This window comes from Mustela lutreola, chromosome 1 (genome assembly GCF_030435805.1).
Source record: "Mustela lutreola isolate mMusLut2 chromosome 1, mMusLut2.pri, whole genome shotgun sequence".
NCBI classification, from domain to species: Eukaryota; Metazoa; Chordata; class Mammalia; order Carnivora; family Mustelidae; genus Mustela; species Mustela lutreola.
This window is the reverse complement of record NC_081290.1, coordinates 68,648,990-68,676,053: the sequence shown is the minus strand read 5'-3', so window position 1 is coordinate 68,676,053 and position 27,064 is coordinate 68,648,990. Positions and strand designations below refer to the sequence as shown.

The window sequence follows — 27,064 nt, the reverse complement described above, 5'->3', positions numbered from 1 at the left end:
TCCCCAAGGTTGTCAAAGGGGGTTCTGGTGGAAGAAGTTGGCTTGAAAGGAGATCAGCATGACCAGGCGGCATGTGGGCTGTGAGGGTCATCTGCCAGGACCTCCACCCTCTATCCCCAGCAGCCTATGACTGACATGGCAGCACTAGCTGCCAGATGGCCTGGTCCCCACTGAGACAAGGTGCCGGCAGCTCTCAGACCGTAGGGACTGACCCCGAGATGTGGCCAACATGGCCCACGTTTACACTGGCCCTTCACCAGGCAGTCTGCAGCCCAGCCCTGGCCAGGTACCAGCACCCCTCCGTGTGCAGCAAACAGGTGTGGGGAAGGCTCTTATCTTGGTGCCCCGAGAACCTCCCTCCATGGCAGCTAAGGCAGTCCCACACATGGGACGTTCAGGGAGGCGTCCAGGGCCCACAGGGCATGGACACAGTGTTCAGGGCATGGGAGAGCTGAAGGAGCCAGGAACTGGCTTCCACAGCCCAAACACTGAGAGCTGGGGGATGAGCAATGGGGCACATCCTGGCACAGCCTCCCAGAACTTTCCCAGGCATGGCCACACAGAGCTCAGGCCAAGGAGAGCATGGCTCGTTCACCAAACGTGAGCAGAGTTGTAAGGAAAACAACTGGCCCTGCCTCTCCTCCCACCAGAGCTGTGTCTACGCCTCCCAGCCAAAGCCCCCACTTGGAGCCCTCCGGCCCCCTCCAGCCCCATGGCTCCCACTATGGCTGTCCTATTCCCCACATACTCTCCTCCTAATGGGCTTCCCTCCTGCTCGTTACCCTTCGAGGTGTGCCCTCATCCACCTGGGCCATGGGCCACACCAACAAGTGACTGACAGAGGGGCCACAGGCCTCCACAGGGCTGGAAACTGAGCCAGCCACACAATGGGTGGCGATGCCTGTGTGGCCACCCACAGCTGTCCTTCCATGCTGCAGAGAACCAGTGCTGTCCTGACGGCAAAGAGAGAGGACACTCACGTTCTTCCCCAGCTCCCTGGACCGTCAGTGTGTCAGTTCCATTGAGTTCTGGCAGTCCGAGACAATCCAAGCCTGAAGAGAATCCTGGGGACCCCAAACGTGTAGCCCATCTCCTGCTGTCAGGCCAAAAGCCCTGAGAGAGCAGGATCTGGGTGCCCTATGTATAGTAGGGACGCGGTAACCCCAGAGGCCAAATGGTGGGCACGAGGCAGGGGTTACTCACCTCCGCTGTAACCACTACTGCTGGAGCCCCCAGGAAGGGGTGGCCCTCGGGAGGGGACAGCATTTCCATAGCCTCCATTCTGCTCGAGGAGCTGCAGTGATTCAAAGTGCAAACAGTCAACCTTCCCAGATGCAGCAAACCTCATGGATGGGGGCACCTGTGAGCCCCAGGTGCGTCTGCTACCACGTCCACCCAACTCTCCCTGATGTGCTGAACAGCCAAGGGGAGGACCTCCCAACTCTGAGCAGCACACTTGAACCAAAGACCACACAGACAAAGGGGGCTACACACGCACCTCAGAACACGGAGGGAGCAGCTGAGAGTCTGCCCCACTCTGCAGGTGCTCCCCGCTTGCCCACCACAGGCCAGGCTCTGCGGTGACATGGGATGGCAGACCCTTGGGATGACACACCTGTGGCCTCCATCAGCAGTGTGGCTGCCACAGAAGGAGGGTGGGGGGCTGTGTCTGTCACGAGCAAAGCCCAATGCCAGTGCTGGCTGGGGCTTTGACCCCAAGCCCGCTGGATGCTCAGAGCCCCTGGGCAAGGTGCACAGCCCAACCATGTGACCATGGGACAGGCCCCAAAGCCCCACTGGGGGCAATCCTCAGCCCCCCTCAGCTTCCACACTTATTCACAAGTACCTGGCAGCACACTTCAGAATTTCTGGTGGGGTTTTACAAGATATTACCAAGATCAAGCTTTACTACAGCAAGCTCAAGAAATAAGATATATTTGCCATCACTTCTCCTGAGTGTGACAAAATGTCTTTCTCTGTCACCTGGTAGGTTGTCAATGCTGATCCCCTACAGACCCCCTACACACCATGCACACGCCCACCAAGTGTGAGGCAGCCCACGCCTGTCAGACGGGCCAGGTCTTCTCCTCGCCAAATCTCTATCTGCTTCACTGATCTCTGGAAGAAACAGAAAGTCCCCTACCGGGACCCTCCACTTCCCATGACACCTTGTAAACCCTAATGAATGCTGCTCAGTATTGCTGAGGCAGTGTCATGAAGAACGTGCGGATGCTACATGGTTTTTCAAAATTCTGTTTCCACACCCCCTACTTAATGACACGGTGCACCTCTGCCTACAGCCCTCCTCCTGGGTTTCAGACTCTGCTCCTGTTCTCAGTCTTGGGGGAGCTCTGTCTGTTGCACTGTGGCAGGCTGCCTTATCATGGGGAAGACTGGCTCATTGCATGACCAGGCCCGCATGGCCCAGAGAAGAACCCTCCAAAAGGGGTTCAATGTTTGCACAAGCAGATCCCAGGTCCCAGAAGCACTGAGATCAGAAGATGTGCAGCGGCCCACCCACCAGGGGCTGTGTCTGTCCAGCAGTACCTCTGTCCAGCCTGTGGTGAGGTCCCAGGGGTGCACACGGAGGCCAGCTCCCCACACCACCAGCCAACCCTCTGCCAACTCTTGGGGGAGCACACATCTTCGGGGGGGGGGGGCGTGTGAGGGGTTCTCTCTAAAGTGGACCCACGGCTTCATCTTCCTCAGCCCAGTGTGATGACCCTCCCTGACAAGGCAGGTCCTCGTTTCTACCTCCTACCTGGGCCCCCAGGTCTGGGAACAAGCCCATGAGATACAGGCTGGGCATCAACCCCCAGCATCCCACAGTTTGCTGCCCCCATCCCTGTGACCCCACAGAGCAGCCCACCTCTCATCAGGTACAAAGCTCCCTCAGGGAACTCAGATCACCCCAGGCTGCGGAAGCTCCCCAACACTCCTGAGCCCGATCAGGAGCCATGTCTCCTGCCCCAGAGCAGACGGGGCCACTCACAAGACCATCTGGACCACAGCATCACAGGCCACACCTGGCAAGGCCCCTACCTCAGTGATGGGAGACTTGGGGTTGACGTTCCTGGCTGCCGCAATCTCTTGCAGCTGGTTGACCAGTTCTGTGATGGAGAGCCGCTCCTCGGGGTTGACCTTCAGTGTGGCACCTAGGGCACAGGCAAGGGGGCTCGGGCCAGGGCTGAGGACAGCAGTGTTTGCTCTCCCCGAGGTCACGGACTCTGGAAGCCCCTTGGTTCACTCACACCAAATTTCATGAGTGAGCGAACTAGAACACAGACAGAAAGCCCCAAAATGGCACAAGGTTACCAGAATGGACCATTCAAAGCACCGAGAATTCACAAGGGGGATGAGCCTGGGGAAAAGCCCCCATCAGGGGGGCCACGACATAGCCGCGAGAGACAGGGGACAGACAGGCCTAAGAAGTGACAGAAGGTGTGTCCCTCAAGGTCCCTGCCTGTGGGACTTACGGATGAGGTCGTGGAAGACGGAATACCGGGTGTCATTAGGGGGAATTGAGAACTTCCCATTGACTATTCGAAGTTTTGCTCCATCCTCAAAAGGATGCTGCCGGAAGCACAGCAAATACAAGATGCAGCCCAGGGCCTGTGGGGAGAGGGGAGGTGAGGGGTGAGCAGGTGGTGGGGGTGGAGGGGGGCAGGGTAGAGGGGAGGGGTGCACAGGTGGTGGGGGTGTTGGGGAGGGGGTACAGCCTGTTCTGGGGTCTGGATCCACCACCCAGGACAGTCAAGACCCAGCTAACCTGTGGAAGATGGAGCCACACTCTGATCTGAGTTACGGGCGGCCGCAGCCCCCTTTCCACCCTCCTCAGGTGGAAACTACCAAGTTCTGAGTCGTGAACAAATAACCATGTCTTATTTTCACATCGAAACGGAAAGTCCTACACGCCAGCATCTGGGGCTGGCAGGGCAGCTGCGGGAAGGACTGGCTGTACAAGTGCACGAGCTACAGCAGCAGGAACACAGGAAGCAAATGTGCGGGGCCGTGTTGCCTGTCCCTTCCTCCTGCTGCTTCTCCCTGGAGCAACGGATGACAGGGAGGCGGCGGACCAATGGGGCAGCACAGCCCCCACACACATCCTGCTCTCACTGAGAACAAGCCGCACTCTGAAGCACAGGAGAGGCCAAGCCCTCAGCATCCACGCCGTTTCCCTGTCCAGCTCCGTGTGCACACGGGCGAGTCCTCTAGTCCAGACATGCCGAGGGCACCTGTCTGGGACCAACACCGTTTGGAAAGAGGACACCATGGGCTGGCGCTATCATGAGAAACAGCTCTCACACACATCCTACCGACTCCCATGCTTCAAGGGCTCTCAGCACCACTCGGTGCAGATGCTCACATCCACAGCAGGGCCCAAACTCTGAGCCCTCAGGGGCAGCCTGGGCCTGAGGTGCTGCTGTCCCTGGTCTTAGAGAGGTAAGGCGGGGCAGCCCCAGGCCACTCAGGGCAGCACTCCCCAAGTTCTGCACCCTGATGCTGGACCCCAGGAGGGACACAGTCAGGCATAATGCCCCTGCCATGAAGGTACTGCCACAGGGTTTCAGAAAGGTGAAGGGAGCAGGTTCACCTAGGCATCAGGGCCTGGCACTGACTCTGGCCAGTGCCCGACTGGCCTAGCACTCCGACTGGGATGGCCAGTCCAGTGGCATGAACGGCCTCTCCAAAGAGGCTCTGGCCAGGACAGCAGATGTCCTTGCATCTGGAGGCTTCAGGTCCCAGCCTGCAAGCAACAGATCTGCCACAGGAGCAATGTCCCAGACACAGCATCCCAGAGGGCCCTGTGGGATGCCGCTGCACGCGGACACCCCTCCCAACTTTACTCAGTGTGTCTCTGCTGACAGCACTCACAAGTGACTCTTATGAAAGCAACGGGAGAAAAAAACGAAGGAAAAAGGGACACCGGCAAGAACACAAGCAGAACAGCAGGCTGGACTCTGTGCCCGAGGGCCCCCTGCGCACCCACAGGTAGGGTGGCCCGGGCACCACCGCAGCGCAGCCTCACCCAGATGTCCTGCTTCTCGCCAATTGGGAAGTTCGAGTACAAGTCCACCATCTCCGGCGTCCTATACATGGGTGTGGTGTTCCTGGTGATCTGAAACAGACACATACGCTTCAGAGAAAAGGCCATATGCGAGGTCGGCTCCTTACTCTGCATGGCTGCTGTGACGCCTTCCAGAACACACTGCAGGACGTCCGCGAACGACATTCCTGACACACCACTGTGCTCCACTGCAACGGCTGGCCGCTTGCCTCTCTCCTCACCCCCGCTGCCGCCTGCTCTGTGGCGCCTTGGTGCTCGCTGGAGCGGCCACACCAAGCCTTCACTGTGGGTGTCCCAGCCGCCTGGCCCGTGGGGAGTCTGGTCCAGGGCCGTGGGTTGGGTCACATATATATGTCTGCGAGAGGAAGTGCTATTCCAAAAGAAGCTTTCTGACACGTTCTTATGGAAGCACTTTCTCTAATGGGAGAGAGAACTAAACCAAATCCACCCAGTTGGCCAGGTGTTTACGTCAGGAACGTTGAGACCCAAGTACACAGGGTGGGACGTGGGATGAATGAGAGGGAGGCTGGCGGCACAGCACAGCGGAGGCCCACACATCCGGTGAGGACAGGGTCTCAGTGCACAGTACGCACAAACACCAACCACAAGGCCGCAGACTCCAAGACCTCCGCAGATACACAGAAAGGCTGATAAACTGCTTTCCGCCCTCAAGTCTGCTCCTCAAGAGCAAGGCCCTGCAGAGGCCGGCCTCAGGTGGGTTGAGGGCACTTGAGCCCCGTGGCCAATATGGGGCCATGCACATGGCCTGTAACTCCTGCAACTCCTCAGGGATAAACGAGAACATGATCAAAGCAGCTGAGGGCCTCGAGCAGGCCATTCCTGAAAACCACACTCCTACACTCAGGCAGGATTCACTCAGAACACCACGAGGCAGGTGAAGCTGGAGGCACCATCCAGTCTAGATGAGGGGTGACAGGGGCACCCACACAGGACACGTCACCCAGTGGCACACTTACAGTTCTGCGCTGGCATGCTGTCTGATAAGCTTCCATTAAAACCCCGATTTCAACATTTGGATTTAGTCACAGACCCAGCCACTGTGCGTCCGGGCTCACCTCCAGAGACACCCACATCATGAGAACCCACACAGGGGCTGCTCAGTGTGCTGCTGTCTCTAAGTCTGCAGAGAGTAGGACATCAGACACAGCCTGACAGTGAGCACAAGGTTCTGGCCAAAGGGCACAGGGTCTCACTGTCGAGGGACACAGGTGCACGGACCCAGGAGAGACCATGAAGGAGAAACAGCAGACAGAAGCCAGAAGAGCATGTGGGGCACAAGGGGACCAGGGACCTGGGGATGCACACCCATGTGCTCATCCTTGCAGGAGGACAAAGAGGGAAGTGTGTGGGCGATGGGGGAGCACCCTGCTCTCAGCTCAGTTCTACAAACCTGTGACTGCTCAAAAGGTCAACTCTATCAGTTAAAAAAAAGAAAAATTAAAGACACACCCAAATGTATTTCAAATGAGTAACAAAAGCACTTGGAAGGAGAGAGACCGAGTCCAAAGCCCTTGGTCTGGGGTGCAGACTGGGGGGAGGGGGCATGCAAGAAGCACACATGGAGCCGGCATTCTCGCCAGGATACTTGTCTTCTCTAGCAACACTGGGACTCTCGCACGTGCGGCAGAATGACAAGTGGATGCATAAGGGATGATGCTGGGCCACTCACTGGGAAAGAGGGACACCCCCAAATGTGGGGTGGGGCAGGGAGCCCACCGGACAGGCCAGAGTGGAGGTGCTGACTCAGAGGTGTGACTTCTAACAGAACGACACATGTGTAGGCCTGCACACACGTGCCCACGCACCTGGAGCTTGGTCTGTAACACCATCCCTCGCTCCAAGGTGACAGCCCTCCTCTGAGGAACACAGATGCCCAGGCTAGATGGGATCGGCACCTGCTGAGATCAGAATATCCTGCTGCTCCAGAAAGTAGACAAGGGCTCCAAAATGATGGGAGAGTGTCAAAGAACACAGGGCCAAGTGTGAAGCAAATCTGGGGCACTTTGGCACCAAAATAACTTAGGATTCCCCATGAACCAGGGTAAAAACGGGAGTCCCAAGTCCCTACGAATGGTCAGCACATGAGGGGCGGGGGCTCCTGCTATAGCAGGGTGGGGTGTGTAGCCGCTGCGGCACACAGTGGGGTCAGGAGGGGACACAGGCTGAGACTTATAGCAAGCAGACACCCCTGCCCCGCAGATGGAAGATGGAAGGAACCACCACCCAAAATAGGGGTGCACGAGACTTAGGGGGTGGTCGCACACTTCTGAGGGTCTACTCAAGTCCGTGAATGGGGCAGGACTCAGAGCCCGTGAGGTGGTTACTAAACCAACCCCCCACTACATGGGACCAAGGGACCCCTTCCCACGTCTCTGAGTCACTGTGCCCTGCCAAGCGGCTTGAGAACAGTCACACATTTGCACTTTGCTGGGAACAACTGTCTTATAAATATCGTCACACAGAAGTGGGAACGTGCTGCTTTGGGGTGATTGGACCCATCTCCCAACTGAGTAATGGAGCGTGAGAGGACAGACCCCCTTCCCTCGATGAGCACAGTACATCTAGGAACATGCGCTCTGACCCCTGACAACCTAGTCTGAGCCCGAAGTAGACAATGATGGACTCCAGGAGAAGCAACAGCTGCTCTATGCAGATCTGACCCCAGGTGAGCTTCTGGTAGGACAGGTCCTGACGGGCCGAGTGGGTGGCTTGCTGGCTCAAGGCCTCTGCCTCAGGCTCTTCCCCAGCAGGCTTGCCTTGATGTCCCCGCAGAGTGCGGCCTCAGCACCTCCCCAGCCCCATAAGTCCTTGTGGCTCCTGGTGTCCTGTGTTCTGTCCGCGTGTGCAGTTTCTGTGAGCTGCTCATCACAGTAGAAGCCGCCACGAGTGTGCAGTGCCGGGGCTTCTGAATGAGGGCACACCATGGAGCCTTCCTGCCCCTCCCTGCAGCCACGCGTGCTCAGGGCACACTCACCAATCCCCTCTGGGGTCTCCTGCAGGAGTCCCTGAGGTTTAACTTTAACCAATATATATTTTTTTAAGTAGCCGGATTTGGGATGGTGACAAGGTTCTTTGAATGGATGGTGGCATCAGCCGAGCAACCATGAATGTGCCTCATGCCGCTGGAACACAACTTAACAAAGGTTAAGACCACAGGTTCTACACCACATGTCTTTTACCACAATACGAAAAAAATACAGTTAAAAAAAAAAAAACCTGTGGGGTGCCTGGGTGGCTCAGTGGGTTAAGCCTCTGCCTTCGGCTCAGGTCATGATCTCAGGGTCCTGGGATCGAGCCCCACATCGGGCCCTCTGCTCAGCAGAGAGCCTGCTTCCTCCTCTCTCTCTGCCTACCTCTCTGCCTGCTTGTGATCTCTGTCAAATAAATAAATACAAATCTTTTAAAAAAAGAAAAGCCGAAAGAGGCACTTTTGGGATGAGATAAGTGATGGAGACATGAGATAACCCTCAAATTCGGTGTTTCCCAGTCCAAAGACAGGCCTAGGAGGTGAACACCAGGGTGTGACTCGCCTGTCTTCACAGGGCACAGCGTCACAGGAAGGAGATGCAGGTGGAGCAGACCAGGACGCAGGCCATGCCTCCCCCACCCCCCACGCCCGCTCACCTCATCCTCTACAAGGGCCCGCCGCTGGGCGCTCCAGCTGTAGTCAGGGTAATGCGATATAGTCGTGGCACTGCCAAAGTCACAGAGCTTGATGGTCCCTTGGTTACTGAGCAACAAATTTTCCACCTGCAGAATCCCAGAAGACATTCCTTATGAACTTGGGCTGCAGAGACCCCGGCTTGGGGGTTGCTAGAGAGACAGGACGGGGCTCCCCAGAGCACAGTGAGGAGCCTTCCACAAACAGGAAAACACAGTTTTGTAACTTCTTTCTGTACCTTTTAAAAACACATAACTCAGAAAAATAAAAGGAAAAAAGTTAAAATCAACCGCAAATCAAAGATAACTCCAATCAATAATATACACAAAAAAAGTTTAAAACAGTTAGAACATCAAAAATTAACATGCCATTTTAAAATTACTTAACCATGAATGTGCCTCATGCCGCTGGAACACAACTTAACAAAGGTTAAGACCACAAGTTTAATACCACATGTCTTTTACCGCAATACGAAAAAAATACAGTTAATAAAAAAAAAAGCTGTGGGGTGCCTGGGTGGCTCAGTGGATTAAGCCTCTGCCTTCGGCTCAGGTCATGATCCCAGGGTCCTGGGATTGAGCCCCCCCTTGGGCTCTCCACTCAGCAGGGAGCCTGCTTCCCCCTTCTCTCTGCCTACTTGTGATCTCTGTCAAATAAATAAATAAATAAATAAATCTTTAAAAAAAAAATTAAAATCACCCAACATATCAAGAACCCAGGAAGAGGGCGCCTGGGTGGCTCAGTGGGTTAAGCCGCTGCCTTCGGCTCAGGTCATGATCTCAGGGTCCTGGGATCGAGTCCCGCATCGGGCTCTCTGCTCAGCAGGGAGCCTGCTTCCTCCTCTCTCTCTGCCTGCCTCTCTGCCTACTTGTGATCTCTCTCTGTCAAATAAATAAATAAAATCTTAAAAAAAAAAACAAACCCCAGGAAGAAATCAAACAAAAGATATACAAAACACCTCTACTCAGTAAGCTATAATTGAGATAAACTCTTCAAATCTAAAAGCAACAAGGAACTGAACCATATTCTTAACATGACAGCACATATCCACTGCAGTCACCCCAAGGCAGGCCCCAGTCTATGGGCCAGGATCATCTCTTGCCACTACTGGCTTCTGCATGGCCTGCACACCTAGGTGGTTGAGGAAACTTCCCTTCTGTGACATGGGTGCTTCCACAGCATGACCTGCATGGCCATGCCAGCCTGCTCCTGCAGCCTGGTATACTATCCAGCAGGGCCAGCATGCAAAGTTGACGTTTCAAGTCGGGCCTTTTATAGGAAAAGCCTGTCAAGCTCACACTCTGGGAGACAGTCAAGGCAATTTCAATCAGATTCTGGAAAGGTTTTGGGGTGGAACCTGACAAACTAATTCAAAAATTCACACGGAGATACAAATAGTCCCAAAGAGCTATGTGGCCCCCGAGAAGCTCCATTAAAGAAGGCAAAGGAGCACAGGGAGCAGGACCGACAGCCCCACAGGACATCCGCTGGGCGCCAGGCCCACGTGAAGTCACACAGGCACAGGACAGCCATCCAGGCAAGGTCCTAGATGGCCACCTACAATGGACCGAGGAAGACCTGCCCTGACACGCAACGGTGGACTCCAGGTGTCTCCAGGACAACATGCCTGGGGGGTGTCAACTCCTCACCAAGTCACAGAAGCTCCCCATGAAACAAGGAGCACTCCATCAAAGACACCTGCCACTCAGGGCAATGATGCCAGCTATGGTGTGACCACACGGGGCTCCAAGAAAGCCAGCAGGAAATGACACCTCAGGGGAAAATCAGGCAAATTCTTCCACAAATTTTTCCTCCCCAAAGAGGAAATCCAAACCCCAACACCCTTGAAAAGATGCTCATTAATGGAAGGAAAATCCAGCTTAAGTCCATAAGCCACACCCACACCGTGTGCCAACACCAAGGGTCGTCAGCAAAGCACAGGCACAGGGGCCTCGATGCGCTGCCGGAGGCAACATCCCATGAGGGTGCAAGCACCTCCCATAGCCAGAGCACAGACAAGAGCAACTCAGGAAGCAGGTGTCAAGCAAGTGAGCCGGCTCTCAGAACACACGCACCGAGCGAGGGCCTCACCAGATGGCCAGACCTTGGAGCCATAAGGCTGAGCCAACAGCCAGACGCCAGTGCTACACTGTGGCCTGCAGTGTTGGATGGAGCCATGCAAAGAAGCAAGATAGGAAGAAAGACACGTGCCCCATGGCTTCTGCCATCCCCCATGTCACACCTGCCCCTCTGTAGAGTGGCATGCGACGACTCCCACGGACAAGCCATGGAGTCTGTGGGCCTCTGGCGAACACAGGGCACTGAGAAGACAAGGGATGTCCGAGGCAGGCCAGCTTCAATACAGAGTCTTTATTAGTTTTACCCTCCTGGAGTTCCCGCTCACCAGCACATGCATTAATATGCAAACCAGCCACATGAAAATCCACCAGCCATCCAGTAGAATGAGGAAGGCCCCTCCAGGCAGCAGGGAAGGGATGGCTGGCATGTGGGCCTGCAGCCACCCAGGCACCTTCAGAACAGTCATTCCTGACTCCAGTCTTCTATAAAGGGTTGGGGGGGGCACTTGTGAACCTCTCAGGTTCAAGGAACAAAAGGAAAAATTCAGGGTTGTCTAAGGTTCAAGTCTAAACAAAGATGCTGCACCACACACAGGATGCCAGTGCCTCCTTGGATGCACAGGAAGAGCCCCCCGGGCCAGAGCCAAGGAGGAGAGGGGGCCATTCCAGGCCCACTAGGTGAGAGACATATCACACCTGAAGAAAAATCTGGGAGAGCTGGCCACAGACCAGACAAGAGATGATACTAAGGGATCATAAGGTTCTTCAGCAAATACAACCTGGTCCCTCAAGATGTGGGCAGAGTTAGGATGGGAGCTGCGTGGATGCCCGGCAAGATTCCCCAAGTCTGGACTTCGCCAAAGACACAACAGGGGAAATAAAAAGAAGGCCAGAGAAGGCCCCTGCAGCACATACAATGTGGAAAGGCCACCAGAAGAACAGAGGAACTCCTGCTACTCAAAAACTACCTGATGGACAACAAACAAGAAAGAAAAAAGGAAAAAACATGTTGCCTGAAGAAAGTACTGACTCCATACACAGAAAAAACCACTCCATTTCATTAACAGTCCGGAAAAGGGAAAATCACGGCACACTGCCACTCCCCACAGCGGGCACCCTGCTGGGGCTTCTCAGAAGCACAGTTCCCCAAGGGAAAGCAACCTCTGAGCCCAGGGTGGGATCCTGCAGAGCCTTTGCCTGGGGACGAATCGTTGAGGGGCAAGGGCATGGACAACCCAGAGGGGAAGCAATTCTCCTCCTGACTCAAGCGGGTGGAAGGAAAGGAGCCTCGGCCATGAGCACCCCAGAGTCAGCTGGAGGGCAGGTAGGTGAGGTGACGGGCACAGGAGGCACAAAGCCCCAGGCCCAGGACACTGCAAAGCTGACACAGAAAGAGGGCTCAACCCTGCTTCAATGGAGAAGCTTCCGGAAACCTGTTCTAAAACTACTACATCCCTCTTCTCTGGAAAAGCCATCACAGACTGTCAGCCAGCTGGACACCCTGACCAGGGGCAGGGATGCAGGCCTGCAGGCGGGCAGGACACAGTACCTTGAGGTCTCTATGGATGATGGGTGGCTTCTGTCTGTGCATGTGCTGTACCGCTCTGCATGTCTGGTAGAAGATCTTCAGAACAGTATCGCACGAGAGCGGCCCTCTAGATTCCATTTTCTTTAAAAATTCCACCAGCTGCCCTGGAAGACACAATCAGATTCACATCACCACAGAGCTAGAAATGCTGCCCCCAGCCTGGCAGCAAGCTGGGTGGCCCCCCGCCACCCCTCCAGCCCGCTGCAGCCACCCCTGGAGCCCTGAGGCCGAAGCCACACATCCAGAAAACCCCACGGAGGGACCACCACCAGGATACAACGAAGTTCCAGAGCCTCCTCCCCGAGAACGACACCCACGCAGCATATGAGCGCCAGCCAACAGTGCAAGTGGTGTTCATGGCGGACCTTGGGCCTTGCGCGGTCAGGCACAACATGATAGCTCCAAGCACACAGATCCTGGACACAGACACCCTCTCAGAGCACTACCTTTCCAAGCCCGTGAGCGGTAAACCTCGGTCACCACACATCCGTCACTGAAGGTGCAGACTGTCTGCGGACAGAGTGTGGCCTGGCAAGTGTGCTGGGGGCTCAGACCTGCCCAAGGGGCTGGGGGCCACAGACCCTGCCCTCCCTCGGGGCTGTCACCTGGGGGCCGCTTCCCTGCAGCTGCTTTTCCTTGTCACTCTAGCCCAGGGACCTGCCATCCTCGGACCCAGAGCAGGGAAGCCAGGAGACTTCAGTACAGGGCCCGCTAACTCTGCCACAGGCAGGGTGATGGCTTCCTCTGTGACCACGTGCCACCTCTCCACTGGGAACACCACGTTCATGCCCCTAGTGCCTGCCTCTACAGGCTGCCTACACACCACATGTCTCAGTACTCTAACCCTAACCCTACAGCCCTGTTCCTACCTCCGGCCCCCTGCCCAGAGCCTCTTTCCAGAGCCCACCCTCTCCTGGGTCTGCACTGCTCCCTCCTGGCTCCAGGTCCCAGCTCCTTCTGTCTGCTGGGCACATTGCACCACGGGGACCCATCCCCTCCATGCAGAACGAAGGTTGTTACCACCCATACAGGTCTCATCTCCTGTCACTCCCCCCCAACAGACTCCCCTCCAGCCACAGGCCCCAAGACCTTTGCACATGCCGTACTCTCAGAAAGAATGGTTTTCCTCTCTCCTTGCCTTCAGCTCCTTGCTCATACATCAGCTTCGAGGGAGCCATCTCTGCTCAGCCTAGAAATGTGCACACCCTTTCCCCAGACACATGGGGACTACCCAGTCCCATGAGACATATGGGACTACCCAACCCATTTGGATTTTGCTTGGGGTCTGTCTGCTTTGTCTGGGTGAGGCACTGAAGCCCCATGCCTGCATGCAGCCATGCCAAGGAACGCGGCTTCCAAACGTGAAGTGGATTCTAACTGTTCTGCAGATGGCAGAGTGGTGGCTCAGGACCTGCACACTCCTCCCCAGTGACCTATCTGCCGTGGAGTCTTCACTCTGATGGTCCATCCAACTCTACCCACCAGCCCACCTGTCCCTCACTCCACCGGATCAAGCCATTGTCGCCCTCTCCCAGCCACGCCTACATCCCACCCTTGCACCCCACGCTCAGGCGGGACAGGTGCCCTCAGGAAATAACAACCTGCTCCTCCCCCTGATGCAGGCAAGGCACAGGCCCCACAAGGCATTGCTGACGGGTCCAGAGCAGGGGTAACACATGGACGGCCATGCTGCCTGGGGTAATGGGAATGAACCAGGCCATGGCAGGGGCATCACAATACCAGTGCTTCAGTGGCCTCTGGTGTCCACTGAGAATTAAGAGCAAGCTTTTTAAAAGTAACAACCCTAACAGTGGCAGTGTTCCTGGAGAGGGCATGGTGGAGGGCAAGATTGGGGGATAAGGGCCAGGGAAGGGTGGGGGACTGTGTGCACACATCCAGGCCCTCCTTCAGTGGGACTGGCGTCTACATCCCTCCCTAAGATTCCCTCCACCCTCTACCCCCATGCCCCTCAGCACCTGCCCTGCAAGCACCCCGAGCATCTTGTGCTGCTCCCAGACAAGCAATCCCAGGCCAGCGCCAGCCTGAGGGGTGTGCTTGGTGGATCTGCTCCACACAGAGCACCATGCCGCCCCACAGTGCAAGTGCTGTGAGCTACCACTGCTAGGCCCCAACCCTGGGGCCCCGGTGAACCCAAAGCCTTCGAAAACCCAGAATGAATGCAATCCAGAAGCATGCTAAGTGCCCCGCAGGGGAATGGATGGCATGATAAATGAACCAGAGACCTGAGCTGTGGAAAGTGGGGCGAGGCATGTGCAGCATCAGCAGCAGAGCCCCCGGGGCAGATGGGAAGCCATGTGCAGCCTCACACGTGCTGCCCAATACATGCCACTGGGGCCCCTACATGGCACCCCCGCCAACAGGCCCCTGACAGCCCTGTCCACAGGCTCGTCGGGCTCATAGGCCGGACATGCAGCAGTTCCGTGCACCAGCATTTGTGGTCAAGGACAAGTACGCGTCATGAAGGGGGTGCTGGCGGAACATCTTGTGGTGGGGACCTAAGGGACCCTGCGGAGCCCTGAAGAGAGAACAGGTAAGTGTGCGGGCATGAGAAGATGCCTCAGGTGGCAGGCCTTTCTCAGAAAGGAAGCCCCATTTGGAGGAGCACCTCACTCCCCTGTGCTTAGATAAGGATCCCTACCACCGAGGGATTCCTTGCCCTGGCTTTGCCACTGCCAGCCACCCACCTCGTGCTCAACACTTCTGCCCCCTGCCTGCTTAGGCATGACTCCTCCTGGGTGCCTGGGCTCATGGCCCCCACCCTCTCCTTCTGTGAGTACACCTCCCGTCCACGCAGCTCTTGGCCAGGTGGCTGTGGGCCGTAGGCTTCCTCTCTCCCAGCACTCATTCCTGGTGACCGAGGGCCACATGCACTCTCCTCATCACCCGATGGCTCCTGCCTCTGGCTCCAGGCCCTCCTGGCAAAGCCTCTGTACCCGCCCCACGCCTCTCTGACAATGTGCACTCTAGTCACCCACAGAGACTGTGAGCTCCAGCAGGGCAGACGGCTCCCCATGTGGGTAAGCCCTAATCCTCGGTGGAGCAGATAGACCAAGCCCCTACCACAGGGACCAGGCACGTTCCACGCCTCTGCTCTCTTGGTACCATCCACAGATATTCACATGACTACTCTGCCCCTGGAACTCTCTGGAAGGCCCCTGGGTCCCTCCGACCCCTAAGAACACAGGGAGTGCCTGATGCCACTGGGTGTGTGCCCTCAAGGGCCACAGCAGCAAGCCCGCCCTTGCTACTACAGCTGAGTACTCGAACCCGTGACACTGCTGCGGTTCTGACCCTAACAAAATGTTACCTTTGCAGAGCTCGGTGAGCAGCAGGAACTCAGCCTGCCCAGTGTCTGACTCCTCTTTCCCTACGGACGCTGCAGAACAAAACTGGACAATATTGGGATGGCCAGAAAGTTTTTTCTGCAGGTGTCTTGTTAAAGGAGAATGCGTAAGTCTGCACATTTAAAAACAAATATACATACGATATTAAGACACTAGAGTCAAAACATTGAATGAAATTACCTTACAATCCCAGCACATTGGGGCAGAAAGATGGAGAGCCAGTGGGGGCAACTAGAAAGGCAGGTGGTGGGGTGGGGGTGGGGGGGGAGGCGGGATGAAGACCTCCGCCATGCTGGCAGCACACACCTGACCACAGGCCAGGCAGGACAGCAGGCAGAGGGTACGGGCAGCGTGTGGGAGGCCACGAGCACTGAAGGAATCCACCCAGTCTCTGCAAGGCGAGGACCCGTGGCTCAGGCAGCCAGCGGGCTCACGGTGACAGAGCTTCGAGAGAGAAAAGAGAACACATTCTGACAGCAGAGGCCAAGACCCCCGCAGAGGGAGAACGTGTGCCAGAGTGGAGAACCAGCAAGAAAAGCCCCACACGTCCAGCGTCCGTGCTCAGGGCAGGGTGGGCGGCTAGAAGGGACATGGGAGGTCCAGAGGAACCAGGCCTCGCAAGGGCCCTGGCGATCGCCGGAGTGCAGCTGGTGGCTGGGCGCCATGGGCCACGTCAGGTTCCTTATGGAGTAGAGGGTAGGGAATCGTCCCTCTGTGGGCACAGAGACCTCTTGGGTCGGAACACTTCCATGCCCAAAGCTACAGAGTCTCCTGCTATTACCCTGGGAGTGAGGAGCAAGGCAGAAAACTCCCGTCTACTGAGAACACCCCACAGACAGGTCCAGTGAAAGCAGAAGGCCAATTTTAGTACACTCCGAAGGGCACCAGAGCAGCCTTGCAGCAGCCAGCACCCACAGCATGAAGCAGGCCTCCCTAGGTGCCCGCGTGTGCGTGCAGTCCCAGGAAAAGGATACCATGAAACACACTTCCTGGATGATGGCTCTGTTCTTTTCTTCTTCATTAGACAGTAATCTCTGTATCAGGAAATAACAAACAAGAAGAGATTAAGGAGTGTTTATCTTTCTAGTCTACACCCAAGAGAAGAAACACAGTGCCACCTACAAGCACAACCTGCTTACCCATATTTAATATCTGGCCTGTGTAAAAACTTGACAGAAGGTTAGAGACCCCTGAACATGGTCCTTTACGATCCAAGGACACAACAAAAACTAAAAATAGGAGGCTTTTCTCCAAATAGGCTAGAGCAAAGTGAAACAACCAAGGAAAATGGGAGAAGACATTCACAGAGATGTGGGCCTACGCTCCCGATCTCCAAAGTCAGTCACGCCTCAACAGCAGCCCACAAACCTCACATACACCCCTCAACCCTGTGAGGCCCGCTGTGCACCCCAGGGGGCTCCCCCACCCCATAATCCCTGTGTTCACACAAGCTATGCACACACATTTCACACCAGTGGCTTTCAAAACCCCGCTATCTGTGGACCCCTCATTTTGGGACTTGGCCTTGAGGTCACCCTGTGCCCAAAGTTGGAAGCCACAGCTCTGAGTCCTCTAGAGCTGCTGACGGCTTCCCCTCAGAAGGAACAAATGGACAGACTGTAAAAAAGAAACATATACTACATAATGGGAATAAATCTCTGGAAACAGTGCCACTTAGAGATTTCCTTAAAGTGATCCAAAAACCCACATAAATGTCATCCTTTATTACCTTTAAGGCATACTCTCTGCCACTTCCCAGGTCTTGAGCTTCATATACAAATGCAAACCCTCCTGAAAATTAGAAAGACAGACATATCAGTTCAGTGCTATGACTTTATTTGATAGTAAGCTTTACAAATATCTTCATTAAGTAGTGAAACACAAACTGGACTTGTGGCAGGCAATTTTGTTTTCCACAAACATAATGGCCCTAATTGATATGATCCTGCCTTTTAAATATCCTGCTTCAGAGACAGGAAGGAAACCAATGTAGGAACAGAGATCAATGAGGAAAAGAATGGAGAAAATCAGTAATACCAGAGCCTCTGAAAGCCAAAATTCTCTGAAAACAAGAAAATGAAACTGATAAATTCTAGACAGACTGATCACAGAGGGAGCAAGAGCAAGAAAGAGAAGAGAGGACAAATCACCAGCATCTAGAATAAAAGAGGCTAGCAGTGCCCAAAGCCCCCCAAAACTTTCAAGTACATCTAGTACCCTACATAAATATAAAGAATTCTTCACAAATTCTTTTTTTAATATTTTACTTATTTATTTGACAGAGAGACAACCAGAGAGGGAACACAGGCAGGAGCAGAGGGGAGAGGGAGAAGTAGGCTCTCTGCTGAGCAGGGAGCCCCATTGGGACTCGATCCCAGAACCCTGGGATCATGACCTGAGCCAAAGGCAGCTGCCTAAACTGAACTACACAGGCTCCCCCTTCACAAATTCTTAATTCTGAGTACAATAAAATGTCGGCATAACAAACCAAACAATATATACAAAACATCATATATCATGACTGAATAGAGCTGGTTAAATATTTGAAAATAATGTAATTCTCTTGTTTTCAGAATTAACTTGCTTAGCTTTTACTAGTTTTGCACGGTGGAAAATTACATCTTGAAATGAAGACCTCTCAGTAGACTAGGAACATGAGGCCGCTCGCTAACCTGACAACAGGTGTCTACAAGAGACTCACCGGCAGCCTCATGCCAGTGGTAGGAGACCCCATGCTTCTCCTCACAGCAGGAACAGGGTGAGGACAGGTGCTCTCACCACTGCCACTCAATATCGCACTGGAAGCCTGGCCAGTGCCATCAGGCAAGAAGAGAGATAAAAGGCATCCAGATGGAAAAGAAAGAAGTGAAAATGGTTTTCTTTGCACACAAAATGATTGTGTTGATAATATTGTGACATCTATCCCCCCAAAAAGCTACTATAACTAATAAAGGAGTTTAGGGTAATCATGGGTTATATGCACAATTCAAAAATCAACTGTATTTCAGGGGCGCCTGGATAGCTCAGTAGGTTGAGTGTCTAACTCTTGATTTCCACTCAGGTCATGATCTCAGGGTCGTGAGATCAAGCCCCAGGTAGTGCTCTGCATGGAGCCTGCTTAAGATTCTCTCTCCCTCTGCCTCTGCACCATCCTCCCCCATCCACCCCCAGGCAGGACCATGAGCACGCTCTCAAAACAATTATATTTCTATATGCCCTAGAGATTTCTTAGACTTAAGAATGGAAGTATGATCCACAAATGAGAACAATGACAAGCAGACTTCATCAAAGTAAAGAACTTCTGGTTTTTTAGATACACCACTTGAGAGAGTGAGAAGTCAGATGCTTAACAGACTGAGTCACACAGGTGGCCTAGCTGCACTTTCAATCACAGGCCCAATAAAGGACTCCATCTAGAAAATATAAAGAAAATCCAAAACGGAGTAACAAAATTTTGAATGGGTGGACTATGTAAAAAGTTCACCAAAGATACATGAGTGGTGAGTAGCACATGAAAAGATGCTCAACGCCATCACCCATTAGGGAAACACACACTTTAGGGAAACACACCTGTGTGCGTCTAATTAGAAGGCCTCAGTGTTTTAAACAGATCATACTCAGTGTTACTAGGATGTGGGTCCACCCACATCCTAGTAGTGAGGCTTCTACCCTGCTTATGGGAACACAGCTTGGTAGTTTCTTCCATGGGTAAAGGTAAGCTAGCTCAACAGCCCTGTCTGTCATCACGCCGCTGGGCATTTACCTACGAAAAATGGAGGCCACATCCACACAATGACCTGTACACACAGGGTCCCAGCAGCTTCATGTGTAACTGCCCGAACTATGTCCCCATTAGCGGTGAACAGACAAACCAACCGTCCCTCCATAGAACACGACCCAGCAATAACCAGGACGGACTACTGTTCCCACAGCAACATGGAGGCAGAGGGGACACATGATCTCCCTTACAGAGAACTGTACAAAGTACTAACTCATCTGCAGCAACAGAAAGCACATCGGGACTGCCCAGGGGAGGAGGGTGCAGGAAGGAAAGGTGTGTAATGGGGAAGGACAGACACTGTGGAGGTGAGGGATGTGTTCACTGCCTTGGGTACAGCGATGTGCACACAGGTGTATATGTACTGGACACGTTTAATGTGTCTGACACCTACATGTGCACATCGTGTCTCATTTTTATCTCAACAGACCTGCTAAAAAAAAATAAAACAAGTCCATATAAGAAAACAGATGAAAGGAAATAAGTGAAAATCTGTGTAACAAAAATAGAAAACAGATGGATTCACTGGTGAATTCTCTGAAACATTTAAGAAAGAACCAGCACAGCAATCTTGCACAAAGTCCTTCCTAAGTGACAGGAGAAAATAGATGCCAACCCATCATGTGAGGCCACAGACACAATCACGGTAACGAGAAAGTACTTGTTAACACAGATGTCAGAACCATCAGGAAAATACCAGCAGAGCGAGTCGGGCAACACCCAGCAAGAACAACATTCTATGACCAACAGTGGTTTGACACCAAAAAACAGTTCCTGTGGCAAAGGACACAAAGGACAGGGAAGGCAGACTCCTCAGACACACGGAACTCATCTGTCACTCAACAGACACACGGAAAGCATCTGTCAACATGCAAAAACACTCATGACTCTTTTTTTAAAGATTTTATTTTACGAATTTATTTGACAGAAGTGTGAGCACAAGCCGGGAGACAGAGGGAGAGGAACCAGTCTCCCTGCTGAGCAAGGAGCCTGATGTGGGACTCTGGGATCATGACCTGAGCCGAAGCAGATGCTTCACCGACTGAGCCACCCAGGTGCCCCTAACTTTTCAAAATAGTAACATAAAACATTCTCGGCAAAGAGAGGGAATGTCTTCAATCTGACAAGTGGCAACTACAAAACCCTGCAGCTAATGGGAGCCCTAATGGTGCTTTCTGATCTCGGGACCAAGGCAGGTCTGTCTGTGGAGCACTGTGATACCTCCCACTGCAGACTGTCACCAGCACCAGAAAGCTAGACAGACAGACAAACAGCATAAAGATCAGAAAGGAAGAGCTAAATCTGTTATTTACAGACAACATGACTACAGGCAGACAGTTCCAAGGGCTTGACCAAAAACCTCTAGAACCAAAGAGGAGCCTCAGCAAGACTACAAGGTTCTCGGGATGCTCCCCCTAGCCTATTCACAGGGCCTTCCCCTGGAGCCCTGCAATCCCACCTGGGCACCCTGGCCCTGGTCACTGGCCACACACACACACACACACACACACACACACTCAGGCTCTGCTCTGCACTCCTCCCCGGGGGCCTTCCCCGCTCCAACCACCTACAGCCAATTTTGTTCCCTCTTCCTAATGCTTTCTGACTCCTGATGCTGTGCCACATGTTCCATTTGGAGATTTGTTTACTGCTCTCCCACTGGCACCCAGAACAGCATCTGACACACAGTGGGCAATCACAGATCAGGACAACAAAACCCTAAGTGAAAAGCATCTTCCAATGTTGAAACACATTACCTTTGGAACATTCAATGTCCCGGCAGCAGCGTTACGTACCACCGTTGGACACACGCTTGTAGAGAAAGTAAAGACAACAAACAGGAAGTCCACGGTGGTGGTGCCTCTGAGGAGAGGGAGACACAGTCAGGGTACCGAAGGTCAACAGAGCCACTCACAGTGTCTGTGATGGTTAATTACTTTGTAAAAGGTCTGGAATCAAAAATGATCTTTGAAAAATCAACGTCCATTAATTCTGGATAGTAAGAACACAGATATTTGTTCTATTACTCTACTTTTCTTTGTTTTTGAAATTTTTCCTAAAAGAGAATTCCCAATTTCAGGACCTGTTCTGTAGCTGCATTAACCAAGACTGTGTGGTGCTGGGGAGGAACAAATTCAAAGCTCCCAATGCAACAAAACTGAAAAGTCCCAAAACAGTCATGTAAATGTGCCAAGTGATGGTTCACAATGGCACAAAATCAACTTGGTGGAAGCATGTGCAATGACCAGTGCAAAAAACCAAAACAAAAGCCTGGGTGGCTCAGTGGGTTAAAGCCTCTGCCTTCAGCTCAGGTCACAATCCCAGGGTCCTGGGATCGAGCCCCGCATGGGGCTCTCTGCTCAGCAGGGAGCCTGCTTCTTCCTCCTCTCTCTCTGCCTGCCTCTCTGTCTACTTGTGATCTCTGTCAAATAAATAAATAAAATCTTAAAAAAAAAAAAAAGCAACTTTGATCTAAACTTTATGCTTTCTATGACAATCAATTCAAGAAGGTACAAATGTAAATGCAGAAAACTCCTAGACAAAACGTAGGAGAAAAACCCTCAAAATCCAGAGCTGGGCATAAGGGCTCCCAGATGTGACAGTAAAAGCAGAAGTCACATGAGGAAGAGCTGATAATGTGACCTCATCAAATTAAAACTGTGGGTCTGCAGACAACCCTGTTTAAGATGAAAAGACAAGCTGCTGACAAAGAGAAAATTCTTGCAAACCACATGTCTGATGGAGAACTTCTCTCCAGAATACATAAAGGACTCTCAAAACTCAGTGATAATTGAAAACTCAATTCTAAAACAGGCACACAACATGACAGGCAGAGACATACTGCCCACAAAGATGTGTGGTCAGCCTCCAGAGATGTACAGACTGAAGCCACAATACAGGATCCCTATACACCTGCTAGAATGATCAAATAAAAATGCTGCACAGGGGCACCTGGGTGGCTCAGTGGGTTAAACCTCTGCCTTTGGCGCGGGTCATGATCCCAGGGTCTTGGGATCAAGTTCCGCATTGGGCTCTCTGCTCAGCAGGGAGCCTGCTTCCTCCTTTCTCTCTGCCTGCCTCTCTGCCTACTTGTGATCTGTTTGGCAAATAAATAAAAACAAAACCTTTAAAAAAATAATAAAATAAAAAATAAAAACACTTCACAAAATGCTGGCAAGGACCAGGGACACTGGGTCACTCTTGGTTAAGAGCTCAGCTGCGTGGGCACAGACCCCACAAACTGAGCTCTCTCAGTGTGACTGTATGAGCACACGGGGGGTTTAGGGAGGCAGTTACAGAAATCAGGTGTTCATAGTGGGGCTCTGACTCGATAGGACTGCGGTCTCTCTCCCCTCTGGGACAGAGACAACACCACCTGCCAGCTGCAGGGAGAGGCCTCACCAGGAACCACCACTGCCGGCAATTGGCTCTGGGATGAGGAGCCTCCAGGGCGGAAAAAGAAATTCCTGTTGTTTATGCCCCAGTCTGTGGCATTTTTTATGGGAGCCTGAGAAGCACAAGACACTCAGCCACTGCTGGTGAGAAATGGGAAATGGCACAGCCACTCTGAAGAATAGACTGGTGGTTTCCTAGAACTAAACCTGCAGTCCTGGGCACCGATCCCAGAAAAGTAAGAAATGACACTCACACAAACCTTGCCCACAAGTGCTTATGGCAACTGTAGTTCTAATAGCCTAAAACATCTGGAAACAACCCACATGTCACTCCATGAATGATCACATAAACTGGGGTCCATCCATACCACTGGTGACGCTCGTCACCAATAAACACAAACACATTATGGACACAACCACCTAGTTGGAACTCCAGAGTGAAAAAAGCCAATTCCAAAAGGATATACAAATGTCAAAACTGAAGAGAGAGACCAAATCAGTGGTTTCCAGGGTTAAGAATGTCGGCATGGCTGTGAAGGGGCAGGAGGAGTCCTTGTGGAGATGAAACTTCTGCGTCTTGATGACATCAATGTCAAGATGCTGACTCTAGCTTCTCAAGATGTTACCACTGAGGGAAATGGGCAAAGTATACCAGTGTCATTTCTTAAAACTACAAGTAAATATCTATAATTATCTCAAAATCAAAGTTTAAATAAAAACAGTAATACTGCTGGGCCTAGGGCTCAGTCAGTCAAGCCTCTGCCTTCGGCTCATGGCCCCAGGATCCTGGCATCGAGTCCCGTGTCTGGCTCCCTGCTCCATGGGGAATCTGCTTCTCCTTCGCCCTCTGCTGCTCCCCCTGCTTGCTCTTGCTCTCTATCAAACAAACCCTCAACAGAAACAGTATTACTGCTGATACATAAAGAAATGACAGGGGAGGCACTGCTAAGACCCCGTGCACATTCTGGAATTTGGACACAGGCAAAGACACCTCAGCTGGCCAGACTGGCCTCCCGCTCCCCAGGGCAGCCTGGCCGGGGACAGCAGTGACCCCATCTACGACTTTCTTCCTCCTCCTTACACACCTGCATCTGTGTGTATCATATAAAAATACATGACTTGTATCTGCGATAAGAAACTCCCACAACTCCAGCCCAATTCAAAACAGAAAAGACCCGAAAGGGCATTTTGCACACAAAACAAGACACATAACTGTCTCATAAGCAGGAGAAACAGTGTCCCACGTAGTATCATCAGGCACGTGGAAATCCCATGCCAGAGAGCAACCCCCCATGCACACACAAGAGCAGAGAGAATCAGGATGACTGGCAATATTGATGCAGGTGCCAGCTGAGGACAGGAGCCCTTGCGAGGCTGCCAGGAGCACAAACCAGTGCCACCTGCTGCACACAAAGAGACCTGTGTCCAACCCAGACCCCAAAATACCACTCCTGGGTATTTTACCTGAGACAAAACACATGGCAACAAAAAATACTGTGGAAGAATGTTCTTGGCAGCTTTACTCATCATGGTCCAAACTGGAAACACCCAAGTATCCAACAAGCGAGTGGACAGACAAGCCACTACAAGGGAGGGAACAAACTTCAGAACTGGACAGAGCACTCGGGGTGCGGGGCCGTGTGCAGGATACTCTGAGAGAGGGAAACTCCTAGCTGGGGGGGCTGGTGGCAGGGAAGGGGTCTGGGAGCCACGGGAGGGTTTGTGGGGTCACTCAACAGTTCTCTAACTCGACAACTGGTTGGGTACGTGGTGTAAACCCTTATCAGAGCATCTAAACTCTGTACATTTTATTGTATGTCAATAACTCACTTTAAATTGTTTTTACTTCAAAGAAAAACAGGCATAGGACATCCATGTATGATTCTGAACAGTGGTCTGAAAAAGGTAATAAGCATGGAAAATGCTCAAATTCATGAGTCAGAGAAACGCAAATCAACACAAGCCCACACAGTGTTTGCCCATTGCAGCGAGGATGGTGTGGGGACAGTGGGGTCTGGTAGGGCTCTACACAAGGTCACGGACTCGGGGTGGAGGGCAGGGCAGGGGACAGTGAGCACCAAGAAACGTGGCTCAGCAGCACAAGGAGCAATCCAGGAGATCTTACTTTATGTTATCAATCGACAGTGTTTCTTAGGAACAGGCATCCCATTACCTCCACCTCCAATTCTCACGTGATCTCCACAGACCTTTCAGGGATATGTGCCCATGCAACAGCAGGAGGTCACAGAGAGGAACAGACCGGGCCAATGGAAAGAGAGAGGGCAGCCTTTCCCTTGCCCCACAACAGTGACCTCCACACAGGGTGACTTCCTCCCACAATAATCTCCCCACCATGGTGACCTCGCCATGATGTCCCACTCCGGGCACCTGCATACCACATGCACCTGCAGTCAACTGAGGCACAGACCAAAAAGGCGAGGGAACCCTGGCACGCAGCTCCCATCTTGCCCCCCAGCAATGCCCACCTCCGGTGGCTCCCCAACAGGTGCACGGCCACCTGCTTCTTCCACTGTAACATCCTCTGGACACTTCTCCCTGCAGGACACACTCCACAGGCGGACCTGTGCCATAAGGGTGACCACCAGTCCCAACTCCCCTGCTCACTGTCTGGTGGCCCTGGCAAGCTGCTGACCGTCCTTACAGATGACAGAACACAGGAAGCACCAGGGACTCCGCCCACCAGACAACTTCATAAATGTTGTGCTGGTGACCATGACTATTCCACACTAGGTGTTAGTTACGACAAGTTAAAGGGCTGATGGTACAGTCGCCAAGGTGCGAGTGAAGAGAATGGGGATAGGAGAATTGAGAGAGAGCAATTAACCTGACACAAGATTGAACCACACCAGTCTGAATACTAGAACCAGTTGCCCAAGGCGCAGGTGCTTCCTGCAAAGACCTTGGTTATCTGTGCTCTAGGGTATCTGCAGAAAAGATCCACTCAGCACCCCTCCCTGGGTGAAGCAGCCACGGCAGTTGAGGGAAAAGACACTTGAACAAGATCACCAACCCACAGGCCTCAGGGTTCAGGCATGCTTACTAAGTTGGAAGAGCCGTGTGCTAGAATGTCAGGGAGCGATGACCACCCCATCTTTTCAAATCATCTTTAAACATGCTATGCTGTGTATCCCTGTAGAGGACGTCCTGACTCAACCTCCAACCCTCTCCTTCCATCACACCAACCCCAGTGGTTTCTGAAACCTTTAGCCAAGAGTCCTACTGTACAACCTAGCAACTGCCAGCCAGTACCAAACAGCCCCTGTGCCCTCCCCAATCCTGACACTTAACACAGCCAAGGCAAAAGCCCTCTAAAAGCAGAGATCAGGAGGCAGAGGGGTGAAGGGTTAGGACAACAGCCAGCCCAGAGTTAGTGTGGCGCATGCCCTCACAGCTTCTCAGGCCAGTACAGGCCCCAGACAGAACACAAGGGACCCACATTCATCCAAGGCCATTGATAACACACATGGCACATGGTGTCCCCGCAAACACACACAACTAGTTACACACACATTATGGGGCAGCTCTGTGGACTTGTTTCTTTTTCTGAAGAGCTGCCCCCACACCACCTCGTCAGCAGTGCAGCCAAAGTCAGACAGTCACTGGAGAGGTGGACTCACCTCGCGGGGGAAAAACCCAGCAGAGCGATCACCTCTGTCACCTCTCTGGATAGTAGGAAGCAAGCAAGAATGTGCAAAATCCAAAACAAGAGAACTTAAAGAATGTATTCTAGAATCTGCTTGGACTCAGCCCCTCTGACATTGGGGTTACTCCCAGTAACCTGATTTTTTTTTTAAATGAACACTTAAGCCAATTTTCAAAAGATTAGGAAGCTATGTGGCTCCACAGTTCTGCGCCACAAACCACTTCATGATACAAATGCAAATTCCGAAAAGCTATGAAAACAATGTGTTTTTTCCTAAGCCCTCTCACAGCAAAATCTGATCCATCCTAAATTCATCTGGGGCAACACCTGACATGAAATAAGGTGGGGCTATTTAAAGTCTTAATTATCCCACAATGAGGATACTCATTTAATTATGGATACATGATTTATTAGATTATTAAAGACTTTTCCAACTCTTGTAGGAA

General features: G+C 52.7%; 1 protein-coding gene across 9 annotated transcripts in view; it reads right to left on the bottom strand.

Moving 5' to 3' along the window:
- Positions 1-27,064, bottom strand: part of GAK (cyclin G associated kinase) — a 55,677-nt gene that overhangs the window by 26,446 nt on the left and 2,167 nt on the right. For 3 of the 9 annotated variants that reach the window (XM_059167509.1, XM_059167499.1, XM_059167536.1), the window contains 9 exons: positions 17,511-17,572; positions 16,756-16,815; positions 15,745-15,859; positions 12,378-12,520; positions 8,714-8,839; positions 5,030-5,119; positions 3,477-3,612; positions 3,043-3,155; positions 1,204-1,294 (listed from right to left, as the gene is read on the bottom strand). In XM_059167509.1, the coding sequence (XP_059023492.1) occupies positions 1,204-1,294; positions 3,043-3,155; positions 3,477-3,612; positions 5,030-5,119; positions 8,714-8,839; positions 12,378-12,520; positions 15,745-15,859; positions 16,756-16,815; positions 17,511-17,572 (936 nt within the window). Of the gene's footprint in view, positions 1-1,203; positions 1,295-3,042; positions 3,156-3,476; positions 3,613-5,029; positions 5,120-8,713; positions 8,840-12,377; positions 12,521-15,744; positions 15,894-16,087; positions 16,226-16,755; positions 16,816-17,510; positions 17,573-21,316; positions 21,332-27,064 lie in introns of those variants that run through there. The other 6 variants (XM_059167525.1, XM_059167518.1, XM_059167572.1 and 3 more) reach the window with 5 other exon arrangements.